The 21,174-nt window shown below is 38.9% G+C and overlaps 1 protein-coding gene across 1 annotated transcript in view; it reads left to right on the top strand.

Annotated features, from left to right (window-relative positions):
- Window positions 1-8,529: 8,529 nt before the first annotated feature.
- The window catches only part of LOC107796482 (protein SWEETIE), a 45,278-nt gene continuing 32,633 nt past the window's right edge, over window positions 8,530-21,174 (top strand). The window contains exons 1-6 of the mRNA XM_075235241.1: window positions 8,530-8,967; window positions 11,550-11,757; window positions 12,191-12,297; window positions 19,524-19,760; window positions 19,864-19,953; window positions 20,173-20,257. Coding sequence (XP_075091342.1) covers window positions 8,803-8,967; window positions 11,550-11,757; window positions 12,191-12,297; window positions 19,524-19,760; window positions 19,864-19,953; window positions 20,173-20,257 — 892 coding nt within the window. The 5' untranslated portion in view covers window positions 8,530-8,802. The remainder of the gene's footprint in view (window positions 8,968-11,549; window positions 11,758-12,190; window positions 12,298-19,523; window positions 19,761-19,863; window positions 19,954-20,172; window positions 20,258-21,174) is intronic.

The following is a 21,174-nucleotide window of genomic DNA, read 5'->3' as shown; positions in this document are numbered from 1 at the left end:
TAACTCAGTAAATGCCACAAAGAAGTTTAACAGATAAATGCAGCAACAACATAAATAAATACAACTTTACAGCAGTGTCACTCCATCGCTCATCACTCGCCCTCAGCACTCAATATTCAAAACACTCAACACTCTGCGCTCACTGGGGGTGTGTACAAATTCCAGAGGGGCTCCCAAAGCCCAAGCACTAAGCACGGACAACTCATGTGCCATCATATCAATACCTGAATCCGCACGGTCAACTCACGTGCTACGCGGACAACTCACACGCTATGGTATCAATACCTGGACCCGCACGGTCAACTCACATGTTATGCGGACAACTCACCCGCTATGGTATTAATATCCTCACAACCAGGCCCTCGGCCTCACTCAATCATGTACCTCACTAGCCTCACCATCATCAACAAATAAGGGAACACAACCCACATCAAGTATCACAGCATAATAAAAAATAATAGAGACTGAGGTAACACATGTACAATAATTTCTATGACTGAATACAAATAATGTGAGCATGAATAAAGCCTAAGCATGATCTCTAACATGAAGGGAGACAAATCCAAAAACAAGTAACTACGTAAAGACAGATGATGGCCATGAGGCCTCACGGGACGTACCAAGTCTCAATCCCTCGAGGTATACATTCACACGCCCGTCACCTAGCATAGGTATCACCTCCAAACAGTCACACGATATCAAATTCTACGGGTTTATACCTTCAAAGCCAGAGTTAAAATTATTACTTACCTTAGCAGCGTAAAAATCCTACTCCGAGATGCCCTCGTCTCTGGACTCGGTCTCCAAAAACTCCAAATCTATTCACAATTAATTAATATATACTCAACACGAATCGTAAGAATTAATTCCATATGAGAATACAAATTTTCTAACAAAATTCGAAATTTAACTCAAAAATCGCCCTTGGGACCCATGTCTCGGAATCCGATGAAACTCATAAAATCCGATAACCCATTATATTATGAGTCCACCCATACCAATTTTATCAAATTCTGATATCGGATTCACCTTTAAATCTTCATTTTATATTTTTGGAGGATTTTACAAACAATCTTATTTTTCTTCCATAAATTCACGGATTTATAATGTAAATAAGTATGAAATCATGAAATATAATCAATATAGGATAAGGAATACTTACCCCAATGTTTACCCGTGAAAATCGCCCAAACCGAGCTCTCCAACTATTTTTATGTCAAAAATGGCCAAAAACCCGTTTATAGAGCCTCTGGTATTTTCGAGCATCACAGGTAGCGTGGGGCGCTGCCTGTGGCGCTATTTTCAGTACCCTTAAATATCCCAGCGCTAGGGCTAGCGCCCCACGCTACCCTGGGCGCTCGCGGCGACAGAAAATCTCCTCCGATAGGGAAATGGGCATAACTCTCTCATACGATGTCCGAATTCGACGATTCTTTTTTCTATGGCTCCAAAATTTCAATACGGATCTAATGCTTCAATCAAAACTGAATTTGGAGCTCATTTTCTTAATAAGATACCACGTATTCTTGAAGAATCGATGTCGAAATATAACAAATCCAGTACGATTGACCTCAAATTTTGCACACAAGTCAATATCCGGTCCACTTTTCTAACTTATATTTTTTTTTTATTATGAGACTAAGTGTCTCATTTCACTCCGAGTTTTATCCGGAACCGAACCAACTAACCCGATAAGTCATAAATCAATTACAAGATATAAATTGAGCAGTAAACGGGGGAACGAGGTTATAATATTCAAAACGACTGGTCGGGTCATTACATTCTCCCCCTCTTAAACAAAAGTTAGTCCTCGAACGAGTCTAACAGAAGAACATACCTGAAATCACAGCATCTGAAGCAATAGCGTCTGGCCTGGCTGGGAGGGCATAGAAACGGGCCTGACCACCCCCTGATCTACCTCCCCCTCTCGTGCGACCCGTAGCTGACTGGGCTCCGCCCCTAGCTGGATGGGCGGGTGGTGGGGGAACTGGTGCTGGTGTCGTTGGCCGAGTACTCCGCTCTGGAGTCTCACCCAACAGCCTAGGGCAATATCTCGCAATGTGACCAAAATACCCGCACTCGAAACAACCCCTCCTCTGACGAAACTGTTTCTCCTTATGCCCAAAAATATTACCCGATGATACTTGAGCGGGCGGGGCATAATGAGAACCCTGTGCTGACAATGCACTGAATGATGACTGACTCTGCTGAAACTGACCTCCCTGAGGAGCACCACTGAAACCACCCTGACCATGAGGCCTCTTAGCCTCCCTCTCAGCCCTCTCCTGACCTCGAACCATCTCAATCTGTCGAGCAATGTCGACAACCTCATCAAAGGTAACCCCAGATACTCTCTCCCTGGTCATAAGCAATCGAAACTGGAAAACCGAGGCCATCTATAAACCTCCCGATCCTCTCTCGGTCTGTGGGAACCAACTAGACCGCATGACGAGCTAACTCGGAGAACCGTATCTCATACTGTGTAACAGGCATCTCACCCTGGCGAAGCTGCTCAAACTGCCTGTGCAACTCCTCTCTGCGGGACTCAGGTACAAACTTCTTTAGAAAGAGAACGGAGAACTGTTGCCAAGTAAGGGGTGCTGCGCCAACAGGCCTACGCCTCTCGTAAGTCTCCCACCATCTGAGTGCAGCCCCAAAAAACTGAAAGGTAGTGAATGAGACTCCACAAGTCTCCAGAATACCAGCAGTACAGTGTATCCTCTGACACCTGTCCAAAAAGTCCTGAGCGTACTCTCTCTCGGTGCCACTGAAAGGTGGCGGCTGGAGTTTCCCAAACCTCTCCAACCTACGCTGATCATCCTCAGTCATAGCAAGAACCACATAATCCTGTGCAGCTGCAACCGGCTGGGCTGGTGGTGCCTCCGGTGTATAAAGTCCTTGAATAATCTGCTCGGGTGTGCGAGCGACGGGAGTCTGAGTGCCTCCCCCCAGCCTGAGAAGTGGCCGCAGCCATCGAAATAGAGACTGCCTTAGCAAGGACGGTACATGCTGTCAGAATCTGAGCTAGGGCCTCCTGAAGGCCTGGAATCACAATAGGCACAGGTGGTGCCTGGGCTGATGCATCAACAATTGGAACCTGGTCCTCATCTTGGACAACCAGTGGATCTGCAGGTACTGCCCCAGCTGCTGTACGGGCTGCACCTCTGCCCCTACCACGGCCTCTACCGCAGCCTCGACCTCTCGCGGCCCGAACTGGTGGCTGACCCTCTTGACCGGTAGCACGAGTCCTCACCATCTGTGAGAGAATGAAATACATATGTTTAGTTACTAGAATACACAGAACGCATGATAAGAATCCAAGAATGTGAAATTTTTTCTAAAGGTTCTGCAGCCTCTCGAAGATAAGTATAGACGTCTCCTTACCGATCTGCAAGACTCTACTAAACCCGCACATGACTCGTGAGACCTATATATCCTAGAGATCTGATACCAACTTGTCACGGCCCAAAATATGACCATGGTCGTGAGGGCGCATATCGTGTTACAAGGCAAGCCTACTTCCCAAAATATTTCTACTAAATCCATTATAAGAATTTAATAAAATAATTCAACACTTGAATTTCTCATAACTAAATCAACTCTAAATATATTTTTAGAAATACGAAAACGAGCCCCAAATATTGGGGTGTCACTAAGTCATGAGCGTCTAAATCTATGAACTAAGAAATAAAACTGTCTAACTGTCAATACAATCCAAAAGAAGAAATGATAAAAGGAGTAACAAGGTCCTGCGGATGCTAGCAGCTACCTTGCAATCTTCACAGATAGCCGGCCTGAATTCAACGATCGTCGCGTTCTAACTCACCCGAATCTGCACATTAAGTGCAGGGTGTAGCATGAGTATAACCACCTCAACAAGTAACAGAAATAACTAAGGAACTGAGCAATAATGACGAGCTAAGTAAAACAATCCAATTATTTATTTTCACAATTTAAAAATAAACAGGTAAATTCCATAACTCAGTAAATGCAGCAACAACACAAATAAATACAACCTCACAGCAGTGTCACTCCATTTCTCATCACTCGCCCTCAGCACTCAATACTCAAAACACTCAACACTCTGCGCTCACTGGGGTGTGTACAGACTCCGGAGGGGCTCCCAAAATCCAAGCGCTAAGCATGGACAACTCACTTACCATCATATCAATACCTGGATCCGCACGGTCAACTCACGTGCTACGCGGACAACTCACACGCTATGGTATCAATACCTGGACCCGCACGGTCAACTCACGCGCTATGGTATTAATATTCTTACAACTAGGCTCTCGGCCTCACTCAATCATGTACCTCGCTAGCCTCACCATCATCAACAAATAAGTGAACACAGCCATATCAAGTATCACAGCATAATAACAAATAATAGAGACTGAGGTAAATATGTACAATAATTTTTATGATTGAGTACAAATAATGTGAGCATGAATAAAGCCTAAGCATGATCTCTAACATGAAGACAGACAAGTCCAACAACAAGTAACTACGTAGAGACAGATGATAGCCATGAGGCCTCACGGGACGGACCAAGTCTCAATCCCTCGAGGTATACACCCACACGCCCGTCACCTAGCGTGGGTATTACCTCCAAACAGTCACACGATATCAAATTCTCCGGGTTTATACCCTCAAAGCCAGAGTTAAAACTGTTACTTACCTTAGCAGCGTAGAAATCCTACTCCTGGATGCCCTCGTCTCTGGACTCGATCTCCAAAAGCTCCAAATCTATTCATAATTAATTAAATATACTCAACACGAATCGTAGGAATTAATTCCATATGAGAATACAAATTTTCCAACAAAATCCAAAAATTAACTCAAAAATCGCCAGTGAGACCCATGTCTCGAAATCCAACGAAACTCACAAAATCCGATAACCCATTCAATTACGAGTTCACCTACACCAATTTTATCAAATTCCGATATCGGAATGACCTTCAAATCTTCATTTTATATTTTTGGAGGATTTTACAAAAAAAAAACTGATTTTTCTTCTAGAAATTCACGGATTCATGATGTAAATAAGTATGGAATCATGAAATAATCAATATAGGATAAGGAATACTTACCCCAATGTTTACCCGTGAAAATCGCCCAAACCGAGCTCCCCCACTATTTTTATGTCAAAAATGGCCAAAAACTCGTTTATAGAGCCTCTGGTATTTTCGAGCGTCACAGGTAGGGTGGGGCGCTGCTTGTGGCACTATTTCCAGTACCCTTAAATATCCCAGCGCCAGGGCTAGCGCCCCACGCTATCCTGGGCGCTCGCGGTGACGGAAAATCTCCTCCGATACAGAAATAGGCATAACTCTCTCATACGATGTCCGAATTCGACGATTCTTTTTTCTATGGCTCCAAAATTTCAATACGGATCTAATGCTTCAATGAAAACTGAATTTGGAGCTCATTTGATTAATAGGATATCACGTATTCTTGAAGAATCGATGTCGAAATATAACAAATCCAGTCCGATTGACCTCAAATTTTGCACATAAGTCAATTTCCGGTCCACTTTTCTAACTTAGATTTTTTTTTCATTATGAGACTAAGTGTCTCATTTCACTCCGAGTTTCTTTCAGACCCGAACCAACTAACCCGATAAGTCATAAATCAATTGCAAGACATAAATTGAGCAGTAAATGGGGGAACGGGGTTATAATATTCAAAACGACTGGCCGGATCATTACAATAATAGTTAGGAGATATCGACTTTTAAAGTATAATTGAATATAAATTCACACTTAAGTGAACTTAACTATCTCAACACTTTTCATTTTAACCAAGTATTAATTAACCACTGGACCAAGACTCAGTGAAGATATAAACTAAGAGAGTATATGAAGTTTGCGCTTTTATCTGTTCTTTCTTTCTTTAGGGTCCGAGCTAAGTTAAAAGGCTTATATATTAAGGACCCGTTTGGCCATAAATTTTGTCAAAATAAACTTGAGTTTTATTTGGCAAACACATGTTTGGCCATAGATTTTGCCTATATTTTGGCAAAATTCTAAATCCCAAAACCAGCTCAATAGCTGATTTTGGGCCAAAATATCATAATTATATTTTTTTAAAATGGAATTTTTTCATTCTTATACACTATTTGAAACTTTATTACGAAAAATGTCCATGTTTTGATATTTACCCGACCTACACAAGTTTTGTTTATAAAATATATACATTCCACCTTAAAAGACTACTAATTCATTAGTAGTGCCTTCAATCAAGGGATATAGTTAAAGCCTTTTTTTTTTCTTTTTTTTGTTCTCCTCTTTTTTTTCTTCTCTCCAGAATATTAGTATGGGATCTCTCATGCGGCTGCTTTGAACCCTTGGGATCCATGAACAGATTTGTCTAGTAATTTATATGCCCTCCTCTTGCCGACGAAAACACCTTGGCCGTGACTTTCTTAATTGCAAAAACGAGTAAAAGTAAAAGAAAAATCGAAGAAGGTATACAACAAGTGATTCAAATATTAATTAAATTCCACCGAATTTAAAACATACAAGCAACTGCTAAGTGGTAAGGAAGATATATGATCTATATCAGAAAGCAGTAGGAAATACATTGGAGAAAGGCTAATTAGGAAGGAACTTTATTTAATGATCGAGGATTAGATCTAATCGCTATCGCTGTCACTGCTGCTGTTGTCATGCTCATCGTGCTTCTTCTCCTTTTTGTCCTTCTTGTCCTTTTTCTTCTTCTTCTCCTCTCCCTCATTGTGATGGTGATCTCCGCCTTCTGTCCAGTTATATACAATTACAATATTATACCACTTAAATACAAATTTTATACAATATGTCTATTGCATATTTTGTATCTGATTTATATATAGTAAAAATAAATTTCACACAACTAATTATATATATTATACAACTTATCTACAACTTTCATACATTATTTCTACCAATTTATATATAACTACAATATTACACCACGTATATACAAATTTTATACAATATGTCTTTTGTATATTTTGTATTTTATACATCGTAAAAATAAATTTCATACAACTAATTATATATATTATACAACTTATCTACAACTTATCTACAACTTGTCTACAATTGTCATACATTATTTTTAGTTATATGCAACTACAATATCATACAACTTACATACAATATTGTTCAACTTTCATACAATAGTTAAAAAAATATATATATAAACAACAGAATATAATTTTTCTACAATTTTACTACAATTTCGTAAGTATAATGTATGTCATGTCTTCTTCTTCTTCTTCGACGAGTTTCAATCTGAAATTCAACGAAAATCAAGTCTGATCTTCACCAAAACACCCTCAAAATTGAGATATAAACTCCAAACCATATTACCAATTATTTGCAACAACGCCCAATCCAAACAAATAATGATTTTTGAAAACCCAAATTCGAATTCAAAGCTTCAAAACTTTTTAATGTCTATCAATGGTAGAATTGCTGCTCTCTTTTTCTTTACTTTACATTACTGGAATTATGGATTGAGAGATAGAGAGAGACGTAGAGATAATTCCCAATTATTTGCAGCAATACCCAATTCAAACAAATAATATTTTTTGAAAACCCAAATTCGAATTCAAAGCATCGAAGCTTTTTAATGCCGCCAATGGTGGAATTGTGCTCTTTTTTCTTTTGCTCTACATTACTGAAATTAGAAATTGAGAGATATAGAGAGACGTAGAGAGAGAGAGCGCATGAGAGAGAGAGACGGAGAGAGAGCGCATGAGGGAGAGAGAATAAGGATGAGAAATAATTGATTCATAATATAAAAGGGATACTCATTTAATTCCTAAAGTGTATATAATTGGTAAATTTGTATATAGGATGTAATTAAATTGAAACTTGAGTAGAGAGGGTAATAAAATTTCTAATAGTGTATAGGTATGTAAAAATTTCTTTAAAAATTGCTCCAAACTTTTGTATTTTATAAAAGAGCCCATCATTTATTATTTTATAACGATGTTGCTTCGTCTTCTCGGTCATCTGATAGTGTATCATGTAGTTCATTATAAAAATGATAATTTTATATCAAATTTATTTATGTTCAGGACTATGGTTTGCGATAACATAATGAATGTTATTGATAATGGTACTGTTGAGTATTTATGATAGTTTTTAGAACTTGTGGGTATAAGTCATGTTTCATGTTTTTCCAAACCAAACTTCACCCAAAACATATGTCCAAACGCATTTTTATTTTCAAACCAAACTTCACAGAAATCAGATTTTTTAGAATAAATTTGGGAATTTATGACCAAACGCTAGCTAAATGTTAGTAAAACTAAGCTAAAGTATCTTAACTTTCTTTCACTTTCTCCGAATAAAATATTTTATATCTATAAAAAATGGAGTTTCCATCATATTTTACAAACTTCTCTCGCTAACAGGTAATTGTTCAATAAATTGTGTAGTCTGTTCAATTAACTTAGCAAACAAAATATATTGGTATACCTCATGTTCAATTTACATGAATCAATTGGTTATATTAGAACAATTTCCCCTCATTTACATTCACACAACATAGTTCCAACTTCCAAAGTTACACTTTCCATATGCGTGTCGGACTCGGTATAGCACTTCTCTATAAATAGTTACCGTGTACTCCCTTCACATCCACTTTGAAAACCCGATCCCGACTCGCAACAGCCTGTGGAAGTCATTAGATTTCTTGTAATATCACTCATTCCCTTCGCCATTTCAGTACTTCACTCCAACTAATGAGGAAACCGCGAAATCTGTATACTTTCTAAAACCCTAAAAGGTTTGCTCTTTCAGTTAAACTACAATGGCGAAGAAATTCGTCAGAGACGACGTTCCACTGTCAAGATTTGGCGTATTGGTGGCGCAGTTGGAATCTATAGTGGCCTCAGCTGCTCACAAGTCTCCCGACCCTCTCCTCTGTTTTGATCTTCTCTCTGATCTCATCTCCGCCATTGATGAAGAATCCAAGGTCACTATATTTCTCACTCCGCTTTTATTTTTGTAAACTTCGCTAGATCTTGATCGACTTTCATTGTGAATTGTATCCAGTTATTTCAACATTGTCGCATTCATAGTAAAAGTCACTCTAATTCCATTAACGTATCCAAAAAAAGGAATTTCTATTGACTTTTCTTCACTTTTCTAGTCTCAGCTAACTAATCTTGACTTAAACTATATGCATTAAGGATTTTTTTAAAGATATGTATTTTTTATAAGTTCACATCCACTTTTTTTTTTTTGTTTTGTTGTTGTATTGGCTATTATTGATTGTATTGCATATCGAGGTTGGCAATTCTTGGAAGATGCTAAGCACTTGGGGCCTGTTTGGTTGGGTTGCTGCATTCTGTTATACTTGAAGAAGCATACTTTAATGTTTCCCTAGCCAATCAGTGTTGGTATCTAACAAGCATACTTTAATGTCTCCGCCTTTTCAAAGATGAAGTAAAACTAAATTTGAAAGGGCAGTAGTAGATGTTTTCCTGGATTATCATGTGTATCTGCTGCTCATTTTTCAAATAGCGATATGTTAAAGCATCAATCTACCAAGTAGGTACTGATCCATTGTTTCTTCGTGATATTTCTTGATATAACTATTTATATATCTTCTTTCTTATCAAAAATTTCTATCCTTCTTGGTTGTTGATCGGAGAAAGTATTAAAAAATGCCAAGATGGTGACTCCCCTGTAAAAGATATTGCAAAGAAAGGATTACATACAAAGGTTGCAATCTATATTAATGCATTGTTGACCAATTTGGGGGGAATGCGTTTCTTCTTGATTTGTAGGCAACTTTTGGGTAGTGTTTTTTCCCCGAATGTCCTTTACCATATCTATTGGATGTATACATTGGTCTAGTTCGAATACATTGTTTGATTAATCTCAAATTTTATTTGAATCATTTGTTCATCCAGTTTAACATGATTATTGATTCGTTTTTTCAGGGAGGTTAACATACATATTGTCTATCTTGGTTATGTTTTGATAAAAGTAAATTCAAACTATTAAGTAAAAATTTAGAAGTTCCCTGTTATAGTTTGGGCTGGATTCAATTTAACCAAAAGCATCTTGCTAATGACTGAATATTTAGCACCTCAGTGTGGGTACAAGAAGCTATTGGCTAAGTTGATTTTTTCAGAGCAGAGACTGATTAAAAGGCTGGTGCGGTAATTCTGAGATATTTCTATTGTTCCTCCACTGCATCACACGTCATTACATGAATTACTGTGTCCTCTACATAATATACAGAAGAGATTTTGATTTGCTAGCCAATTACTGTGTCCTCTACATAATATACAGAAGAGATTTTGATTTGCTAGCCTTTGGAGAATCTATCTGGAATCCCTTGATATATCCTTTTCTGACAGTAATTTTTAACATATTGCTCAAACCGCAAGGATGAAGAGGAAAGGAGATAACGGGTGTCATCGTCTCAACCCCTTTTGGGATGGAAAGAGAACTTTAGGAGATCCTTAAACTAGGATAGAGAAGCTGATGGTGGTGATGCAAAGCTTAATCCATTTAATTTACTTTTGTTCATTTGGGCGTATCATCCTTGACCATACTAATTAATTCACTTTTTTTAATAAGATAAGTAATTTTATTAATGTTGGGGAGATCCCCGTATACAAGAAGTATACCAAAAAGTAAAAATTAATAAATGCATTTTCCTACATTATACATATCCTTAGGACGTTCAAGATGCATTTATAGGTAAATGTTTTGCTGAAATTTTGATGACCAAAATTTTTCTGATGAGATTTGGTGTATCAAAACTTGTCGATGACTTTCCAGTGTGATTTCTGGTAAATGTTCCTGATACACTTTTCAAATGTTTTGGATACACTCTCGAGGTATATTAGCGATGACCATTCAATGTTTCGTATTCCAATTTAATGAAAGGCCATGTTTTTTTTTTTTTGACGAAGTAAGGAGAATTCATTAAAAGCATCCAGCGGATCCAGGCAAAAGATTACAATTAAGAGAGATGGTGTCTGCTCATGAAAGGCCGTCTTACAATGACACATCAACAAAAAAAGAGAGTCTGTGTCAGAATGTTGGAGTAACATGGTCTGTGAGGATTGCTATAGCTGACCCCAACTTGTTAGGGATTGAGGCATAGTTGTTGTTGTTGTATCTTCCATATTAGTCAACTACGCAGTCTCCAATTTCTTCTCTTATTTGTCCCACTTGTCTTTCTTTAGAACTCTTCTCTTCACATTCTTTCTAATGTTACTTGTTTTGAATTTGTGTTAACATAAAGGTGTAGAGTTTAATTTTCTCCAATTTTAACGAAGTGATTCAATCAATTTTAATATGTTTGGGTATGTAGTGAACTTTAAAAGTTGTAATCTTCCAACTTGTTAGAGTTTTGAATACCACGTTGTCAATTTATGACAGAAGGATCTAGTTGGATTGTGATCAACTTCAAAGAGTCTATTAATTTTTGTTTGTTTGACTAGCATGAACTTTTGTTGGAGCTATTTACTCTGATCCACTTGTTTTTTCTTTTCTTTATTATGTTAATGGATACCTAAAATTGTAAAATTTCAGGAATGTATACTGCTGTGGCAAAGGAAATGTGAGGATGCACTTTATTCTCTACTTGTGCTTGGCGCAAGGAAACCGGTGCGTCATTTGGCCTCAGTGGCAATGGCAAGGATTATACAAAAGGGTGACAGTATTTCAATATACTCTAGGGCTAGCAGTTTGCAGGGATTTCTTTCCGATGGAAAGAAAAGTGAACCTCAGCGAATTGCAGGTGTGTCAAGAACGACTAAAACTTTGAGTTCTGTTGTATATTCTTTATTTCATTGATAATTGCACATAGAACTTGGGGGATCATTTATTACAGGATAAATTTCCTTTTCAGTTGTTATTATCTAGTGGTTGTAGCTTCATAGCATGGAATTGGTTTATCTAGAATTCTTTACCAATTTTGTTGAAGTTACCCAAATATGCCCAGTTATCTTGTGCTCAAGAACTCAAGCTTTATAAACTATTCAACAATCCAAGAACTACCTAATATGGGATTAAGTATCAAATTTTCTGTGGCTTTATTTTCAGGTTGCATCTTGTTTTCCTTATTATAATTGATATGTCCTAACCTATGCCTTGTGATGTTTTTTCTTGGTATGCATTACGGGTTTCTCTTGTGTATATGGGAGTTGCTATATTAAGTCGCTGTATTTTAGGTGCTGCTGAGTGCTTGGGAGAATTGTATCGCTATTTTGGTAGACGAATCACTTCAGGCTTACTTGAAACAACCACGATTGTCACAAAACTACTGAAGTTCAATGAGGTACTGTGATTTCATTATCATTCCACGTCTTTCCATATTACGTGTTCATGCATGACTCTCTTTGTTTAGGAATAAAAACTTGCTAGCTTATATTTGCAGTACAGTCTAGTCAACTTCCTCACAGAGTTGTGTGAGTCAGAATGGCGTTCTAATTAATGTTATTCTGTTGGTTGTTGTTAGTTTACAGCATGTATATAGTGTAGTATTGTCCCATATTGGTAGAAGAGTAGTATGTCCTTGTATAGTATAGCTATAAATAAGGACCTTTTGTATTGTATTGTTCATCTAATATCAATAACATATTTTCTCCCGTGCTTTCTCACATGGTATCAGAGCAATTGTGAGAGACTTATCGCTGTGCATAAATTCCAGCGATTCCGGGAAAGAGAAATCGCTGTGCATAAATTCCAGCAATTCCGGGAAAGAGAAATCAGTACTTTTTTAAGTCTGTTTTCTATCTGCTTCATTTCTGTCAGTGTTGTGCAAAATCCAACACTACCACAATAGTCGTCACTGTCCGGCGACCAAACCCCAGTGAAAAACTCCGGCAGCAGCCTCCTCACGCGCCTTCACACGCCACCAGAAGCTCACGCGCCGGCGCGTACGACCACTTTCGGCCATTTTTTGAAAATCTTTCTTCAGAACAGTTGGGTCGCCTGGTAATTCCGATCCTACCCTTACTGTTTTCATTTCATTCCGACAACTTTGAATTTTTTCCGGCAGCTACAGTACTATTCCGACAGCTACAGTACTATTCCGACAGCTACAGTAGATTCCGGCAGCTACAATATTTCAGTATTCTGTTTCTTTGTTTCCGTACACTGTTTCAGTGGATTACAGTTGATTTTTTCTCCTATTTGGTAATAATTTGCAACAATGTTTTTGGGATTTGATGCTTTTGGGTCTAGAAACATGAGCTCTGGAAGCTCTAGTGCTATTATTACCTCGGAACCTTTAATGGGAGGTTCAAACTACTTAGCTTGGGCTTCATCTGTCGAGTTATGGTGTAAAGGTCAAGGTGTTCAAGATCATCTAATCAAACAGTCTAACGATGGAGATGAAAAGGCAATAGCACTCTGGGCAAAAATCGATGCTCAGTTATGTAGCATCTTGTGGCGATCTATCGATTCCAAGTTGATGCCCTTGTTTCGTCCATTCCAGACATGTTATTTGGTTTGGGCAAAGGCACGCATCTTATACACTAATGACATATCTCGCTTCTATGATGTGATATCACGGATGACAAACTTAAAGAAGCAGGAATTGGATATGTCTACTTACTTGGGTCAAGTACATGCAGTCATGGAGGAATTTGAGAAGTTGATGCCAGTTTCTGCTAGTGTGGAAAAACAACAAGAGCAGCGACATAAAATGTTTCTCGTTCTTACCCTCGCTGGACTTCCTAATGATCTTGATTCAGTACGCGACCAGATTTTGGCTAGTCCGTCTGTCCCGACAGTTGATGAATTATTCTCTCGATTACTCTGCCTTGCTGCAGCACCAAGTCCACCAGCGATCTCATCACAGATACTTGATTCCTCTGTTCTTGCATCCCAGACAATGGATGTTCGGGCATCTCAAACTATGGAGCATAGACGAGGAGGAGGTCGTTTTGGAAGATCTAGACCCAAGTGTTCTTATTGTCACAAACTTGGACACACTCGTGAAATGTGCTATTCCTTACATGGTCGTCCACCCAAAAATGCTTACATTGCTCAGACCGAGACTCCAGGTAACCAAGGATTTTCTTTATTTAAAGAAGAATATAATGAGTTCCTTCAGTATCGAGCAAGTAAGCAGACATCTCCACAAGTAGCCTCAGTTGCTCAGACTGATACTTCTATTACTGGTAATTCTTTTGCTTGTGTTTCCCAGTCTAGCACTCTTGGCCCATGGGTCATGGACTCCGGCGCTTTTGATCACATCTCTGGTAATATATCACTTTTGTCAAATATTGTATATTCACAGTCTCTTCCCACTGTTACTTTAGCCAATGGATGTCAAACTAAGGCAAAAGGAGTTGGACAAGCTAATCCCTTGTCTTCTATCACCTTAGATTCCGTTCTTTATGTCCCTGGCTGTCCTTTTAGTCTTGCATCTGTTAGTCGTTTGACTCGTGCCCTCCATTGTGGTATATATTTTATTGACGATTCTTTTATTATGCAGGACCGCAGTACGGGACAGACAATTGGTACAGGACGTGAATCAGAAGGCCTTTACTACCTTAACTCACTCAGTCCTTCCACAACATGTCTAGTTACAGATCCTCCAGATCTAATCCACAGACGTTTAGGACATCCGAGTTTATCCAAACTTCAGAAGATGGTGCCTAGTTTATCTAGTTTGTCTACATTAAATTGTGAGTCGTGTCAACTTGGGAAACATACCCGAGCCTCCTTTTCGCGTAGTGTTGAGAGTCATGCAGAGTCTGTCTTCTCCTTAGTTCATTCTGATATATGGGGTCCTAGTAGAGTCAGTTCATCCTTGGGATTTCGTTATTTTGTCAGTTTCATTGATGATTATTCAAGATGTACTTGGCTTTTCTTAATGAAAGATCGTTCTGAGTTATTTTCTATATTCCAGAGTTTCTGTGCTGAAATCAAAAACCAATTTGGTGTTTCTATTCGCATTTTTCGCAGTGATAATGCCTTAGAATATTTATCTTCTCAATTTCAGCAGTTTATGACTTCTCAAGGAATTATTCATCAGACATCTTGTCCTTATACCCCTCAGCAAAATGGGGTTGCTGAGAGAAAGAATAGGCACCTTATTGAGACTGCTCGCACGCTTCTAATTGAATCTCGTGTTCCGCTGCGTTTTTGGGCGATGCAGTTCTCACAGCTTGTTATTTGATTAATCGGATGCCTTCATCTCCCATCAAGAATCAGATTCCGCATTCAGTATTGTTTCCCCCGTCACCCTTATACTCTCTTCCACCTCGTGTTTTTGGGAGCACGTGTTTTGTTCATAACTTAGCCCCTGGGAAAGATAAGTTAGCTCCTCCTGCTCTCAAATGTGTCTTCCTTGGTTATTCTCGTGTTCAGAAGGGATATCGTTGTTATTCTCCAGATCTTCGTAGGTACCTTATGTCAGTTGACGTCACATTTTTTGAGTTTAGACCTTTCTTTACCTCTGCTGACCACCATGATATATCTGAGCTCTTACCTATACCGACCTTTGAGGAGTTTACTATAGCTCCTCCTCCACCTTCGACCACAGAGGTTTCATCCATACCAACCGTTGAGGAGTCTAGTATTGTTCCCCCTAGTTCCCCAGCCACAGGAACACCACTTTTGACTTATCATCGTCGTTTGCGTCTTCCATCAGGCCCAACTGGTTCTCGTCCTGCACCTGACCCTGCTCCTGCTGCGGACCCTGCTCCTAGTACACCGATTGCACTTCGGAAAGGTATACGGACCACACTTAACCCTAATCCTCATTATGTCGGTTTGAGCTATCATCGTCTGTCATCTCCCCATTATGCTTTTATATCTTCTTTGTCCTCGGTTTCCATCCCTAAGTCTACAGGTGAAGCGTTGTCTCATCCAGGATGGCGACAGGCTATGAGTGACGAGATGTCTGCTTTACATACAAGTGGTACTTGGGAGCTTGTTCCTCTTCTCTCAGGTAAATCTACTGTTGGTTGTCGTTTGGTTTATGCAGTCAAAGTTGGTCCCGATGAACAGATTGATCGACTTAAGGCCCGTCTTGTTGCCAAAGGATATACTCAGATAATTGGGCTCGATTACAGTGATACCTTTTCTCCCGTGGCTAAAGTGGCTTTAGTCCGCCTTTTTCTATCCATGGCTGCGGTTCGTCATTGGCCCCTCTATCAGCTGGACATTAAAAATGCCTTTCTTCACGGTGATCTTGAGGATGAGGTTTATATGGAGCAACCACCTGGTTTTGTTGCTCAGGGGGAGTCTCGTGGCCTTGTATGTCGCTTGCGTCGGTCACTTTATGGTCTAAAGCAGTCTCCTCGAGCCTGGTTTGGTAAGTTCAGCACGGTTATCCAGGAGTTTGGCATGATTCGTAGTGAAGCTGATCACTCTGTGTTTTATCGGCACTCTGCTTCAAGTCTCTGTATTTATCTGGTAGTCTATGTTGATGATATTGTTATTACTGGCAATGATCAGGATGGTATTACCAATCTGAAGCAGCATCTCTTCCAGCACTTCCAAACTAAGGATCTAGGCAGATTGAAGTACTTTCTAGGTATTGAGGTTGCCCAGTCTAGCTCAGGTATTGTTATTTCTCAAAGAAAATATGCTTTAGACATTCTTGAGGAGACGGGGATGATAGGTTGCAGACCTGTTGACACTCCGATGGATCCGAATTCTAAACTTATGCCAGGACAGGGGGAGCCGCTTAGCGATCCTGCAAGCTATAGGCGGCTGGTTGGAAAATTAAATTATCTCACAGTGACTAGACCCGACATTTCTTATCCTGTGAGTGTTGTAAATCAGTTTATGAATTCTCTCTGTGATAGTCATTTGGATGCAGTTGTCCGCATTATTCGATATATAAAATCGGCTCCAGGCAAAGGGTTACTCTTTGAGGATCGAGGTCATGAGCAGATTGGGCAGGATCACCTTCTGATAGACGTTCTACGTCTGGATATTGTGTTTTAGTAGGAGGAAATTTGGTGTCCTGGAAAAGCAAGAAACAAAATGTAGTTGCTCGGTCTAGTGCAGAAGCAGAATATCGAGCAATGGCTATGGCAACATGTGAGCTAGTCTGGACCAAACAATTGCTCAAGGAGTTGAAATTTGGTGAAATCAGTCGGATGGAACTTGTGTACGATAATCAAGCTGCCCTTCATATTGCATCAAATCCGGTGTTCCATGAGAGAACTAAACACATTGAGATTGGTTGTCACTTCGTCAGAGAAAAGATACTTTCAGGAGAGATTGCTACAAAGTTTGTGAGGTCGAATGATCAACTTGCAGATATTTTCACCAAGTCTCTCACTGGTCCTCGTATTGGTTATATATGTAACAAGCTCAGTACATATGATTTGTATGCACCTGCTTGAGGGGGAGTGTTAGTTTACAGCATGTATATAGTGTAGTATTGTCCCACATTGGTAGAAGAGTAGTATGTCCTTGTATAGTATAGCTATAAATAAGGACCTCTTGTATTGTATTGTTCATCCAATATCAATAACATATTTTCTCCCGTGCCTTCTCACAGTTGTGTTGCGTGACTTGGGTCCTTTGAGAGGGCTATTGGTGACATTGGGTTTTGAAATTGGTCTCTCCCTTAAAACAATTGGATGTTGGAGAAAAGTGGACCGCCGAGAGTTGTTTTTGATTAAGTGGAGTCTTTTGATAAATGCAGTCTCAACCAAATCATAACTTCCAATACAGAGTGTTAAGTACCAGAAAGTTAGTACACACTACATACTGTAATGGGCTTGAGACACGAGTAGATCAGAAATAATACAGAGGAAATGAGCTTCCTATAGTTTTCTGGAGGTGAAAGTGTGCATTTTGCGTAAAGAATGCACTACCTTGGCGCTATCCTTAATAAAATATTATTTTTTTGTTACTGATCCAAAAGATAAATATTCCTACCTGTTATTCAAAAAAAGAAAAAAGAAAAAGAGAGGGGGTGGGCACAGTGTGCCATTTTGGAGCTTATGCCCAATGTTACTGTGCAGAGGCCGTTGTTTTTGTCCTTGAACTTCACACCTGTTACTTGTGTTTTGTTCCCGGTTTCATTTTTCTGCTGCCGGTGCTCTCCTACCCATTTGAATGCATTTCCAAGATGGTGGAGGTGTGAGGAAGGAACAGTAGGCCCTTATGCCCTGAGTTAATAAAAAAAAGATGTTACTTTATAGATGCCTGTAATGTTTCCGGTTTCATTGCTGCCGGTGCTGTCTCCTACCCATTTGAATGCCTGTCCATGATGGTATTTTGTTCTTTGCTTCAGTTAAAGTTGGCAATCAAAAATCAACTATATTCAGGGGATTATAAAGTCCAAATAGTGTTGCAGATATTGCTATTTAAAGTTTTATTGTATTTGTCCTAACTGTTCTACTTTGGACTTGTATTCAAATTTAGAGTCTGTGGCTATAATTCCTTTGAAGCTTTAATAAATCCTTAGGTTATGGCTACGATGCAAATATTATATTTCGTTTATAGTGTCCAACTTAAGATTAGTTTTAGGACTCTAGTGAGTGGTGTGAACTTGTGGGAGATTGAGATGTAGGTATAACCTGTTATTTCATTCTTATAAATAGGCTGTCGTTATACTTGTCAAAAAAAAGGCTGGCCTTATGGGCATAGGGAGCTGAAAGGAGTTTGACTGATTTTATGGAGAACTCTCGGGTATTTAGACGATGTTAATGTACAAGCCGCTGTTTTGGTCCTTGAAGTTCACACCTACTACTTGCTTATAGTTCCCGGTTTCATTTTTCTGCTGCGGGTGCTCTTCTACCCATTTGAATGCATGTCCAAGATGGTGGAGGTGTGGGGAAGGAACAGTCGGCCATTATGGACCTTATGCCCTGAGTTAATAAAAGAGTTACTGTATAGGCTGTTGTTTTTGTCCCTTAACTTCGCACCTGTTACTTGCGTATTGTTCCCAGTTTCATTTTTCTGCTGCCAGTTCTTTCTCCTACCCATTTGAATGCTTGTTCAAGATGGTATTTTGTTCTTTGCTTCAGTTAAAGTTTTATTATATTTGTCTCAAGTTCTGCTTTGGCCTTGTCATCAAATTTAGAGTCTGGATAATTCCTTTGAAGCCTTAATAAATCCTCGGGTTATGGCTACGATGCTAATAGTATATTGCATTTATAATGTCCAACTTAAGCTTAGTTTTAAGTGAGTGGTGTGCAGTTGTGGGAGATTGAGATGTGGGTATAACCTGTCTTTCATTTTTTGTAAATAGGCTGTCAATATAAGCTAAGGGAGCTGAAAAGAGTTTGGTTGATTTTATGGAAAACTCTCGGGTATTTAGCTTTGGTGCATAATAGGTAGTTGTGTCTTTATTCTTTACTTTTTTAATCAGTTGATATTATCATAAGTTTTTTGAATAATCATTCCAGTGATGCATTATGGAATAAATAACTGAACCTCTGAAAGTTTGTCCATATAGCACAAATCTCCAAATCTTTTTCCTTCAAGCTCATGTTTAGCTTTCAAATGTTTATTTGACTTATGAAAAAGGCGGTTTAGCATTTCAAACTTGGTATTATCTTATATAACCACTTGTACATTCAGGACTTTGTTAGAGAAGAAGCTTTACAGATGCTTCAAAATGCTTTAGAAGGCTGTGGGGGCGCTGCTGCTGCCTCAGCATATACTGATGCATTTCGTATCATTATGCGAATCGGTATCGTGGACAAATCATCTATTGTTAGAGTAGCTGCAGCTAGATGTCTAAAAGCGTTTGCAAACATCGGAGGGCCGGGATTAGGGGTTGGAGAACTTGATAATGCTTCTTCTTCTTGTGTCAAGGTTGATGAATTGCTCTCTTCCTTTGAGTTTCCCATTTTAACGTGGATGCTTCTTCTCATCCTATTGGAAATAAACACTGAATCTCTAACTCTGTGTTTTGCAGGCCCTTGAAGACCCTATCTCGTCAATAAGGGATGCATTTGCAGAAGCTCTGGGAGCATTGCTTGGTCTTGGGATGAATCCTGATGCACAGGTTGTAAGTCCTTTTCTGATAAAGTACGAAAATTTTATTAAAAGAAGGAAAAGGATATATAATTAGAAGAGAAATGTACCAACAGAGGGAACCCAGAAAAAGAAAGGAAACAAAATCTGGGCAAAAAGAAACCTCCGAATTGGAAAAGGAGATAAATATATTGTAAATGCTTTTAAAATATTTTATATTTCTTGATCTGACTTTGCTTATGCTCATTAGGTACAACCAAGGGGAAAAAGTAATTTTACTCCCAAGAAACTTGATGGGGGTTTGGAGAGACACTTAACTTTGCCATTTGTAAAAGGTATATTTAGCATCTCACTATGTTTCATTTGTCAGAAAGCTCATTGCAGTGAATTTAGGTCTTAAACACATCATTGCAATCAGAATGTGGAAAGATGGCATGTGCTATTGATTTAGAGTGTTAAACGTAATATACAAGGGTGCATCCTTTCTTTCTGTAGCTCTCCCTGAGGGAATTGACCGTCTTATAGAGAAACAACCTTTTTTAATCGGAAGTTCTAAAATGTTCAAATGTTTAGTAAAAAGTCTCCATTAAAATCCAATTTCAAACAAGCTTCCTTCTCATTGTGGTTTCCGGTTTTGCTCATCTTTCAAAAATCATAACAATTGAGCATTAGCTAAGTTGATTCTCCTGCTCCATTATCATGGTGAGTGGATCTATCTAGGTAAAATGACAGTACCCTTATTAGCTACAAATCCACAAGCAAAGGAGTTTGCTAGTGTATTTCTTGGTGGATTGACAAGATTCTTTTTCTGACGTACACTGAAGGAACAGAATTGGAGCAGGAGGGACTGGAAATTTGTGTCCCTCCCTTCTTTTGTCCCTTCTGTTCCAAGTTTAAGTAATTGCTACTCTCAAGTGAAGTGGCGTATCTTATCTTTGTTAAATTTTCTACCAGAACAATGAGTTCTCATGGAAAAGACTCCTACTTGGACCAATCCATTATTTTTGAAACAGCCTTGTCAGTTATCTGCTAAATGAAGTATTCACATTGATCCTTTTCCAAAATGAAGTATTCACATTGAAAAGTAACATCTCCATGCTTGATTTCTTAGTCTTTTGTTTGCAAAGTGTAACTTGACATGTTTGTCTCTCCTCCTTTCCACATAACTAGCATTGCTTCATGATTCTTTGTTTCAGTGTGTGTGTTGTTTCTTGAAAATCCTGGGAAGATTTACAATGATTTCTGAGTCTCT

This window comes from Nicotiana tabacum, chromosome 17 (assembly GCF_000715075.1).
Source record: "Nicotiana tabacum cultivar K326 chromosome 17, ASM71507v2, whole genome shotgun sequence".
Lineage (NCBI taxonomy): Eukaryota > Viridiplantae > Streptophyta > Magnoliopsida > Solanales > Solanaceae > Nicotiana > Nicotiana tabacum.
This window is presented reverse-complemented; position numbering and strand designations above follow the sequence as displayed.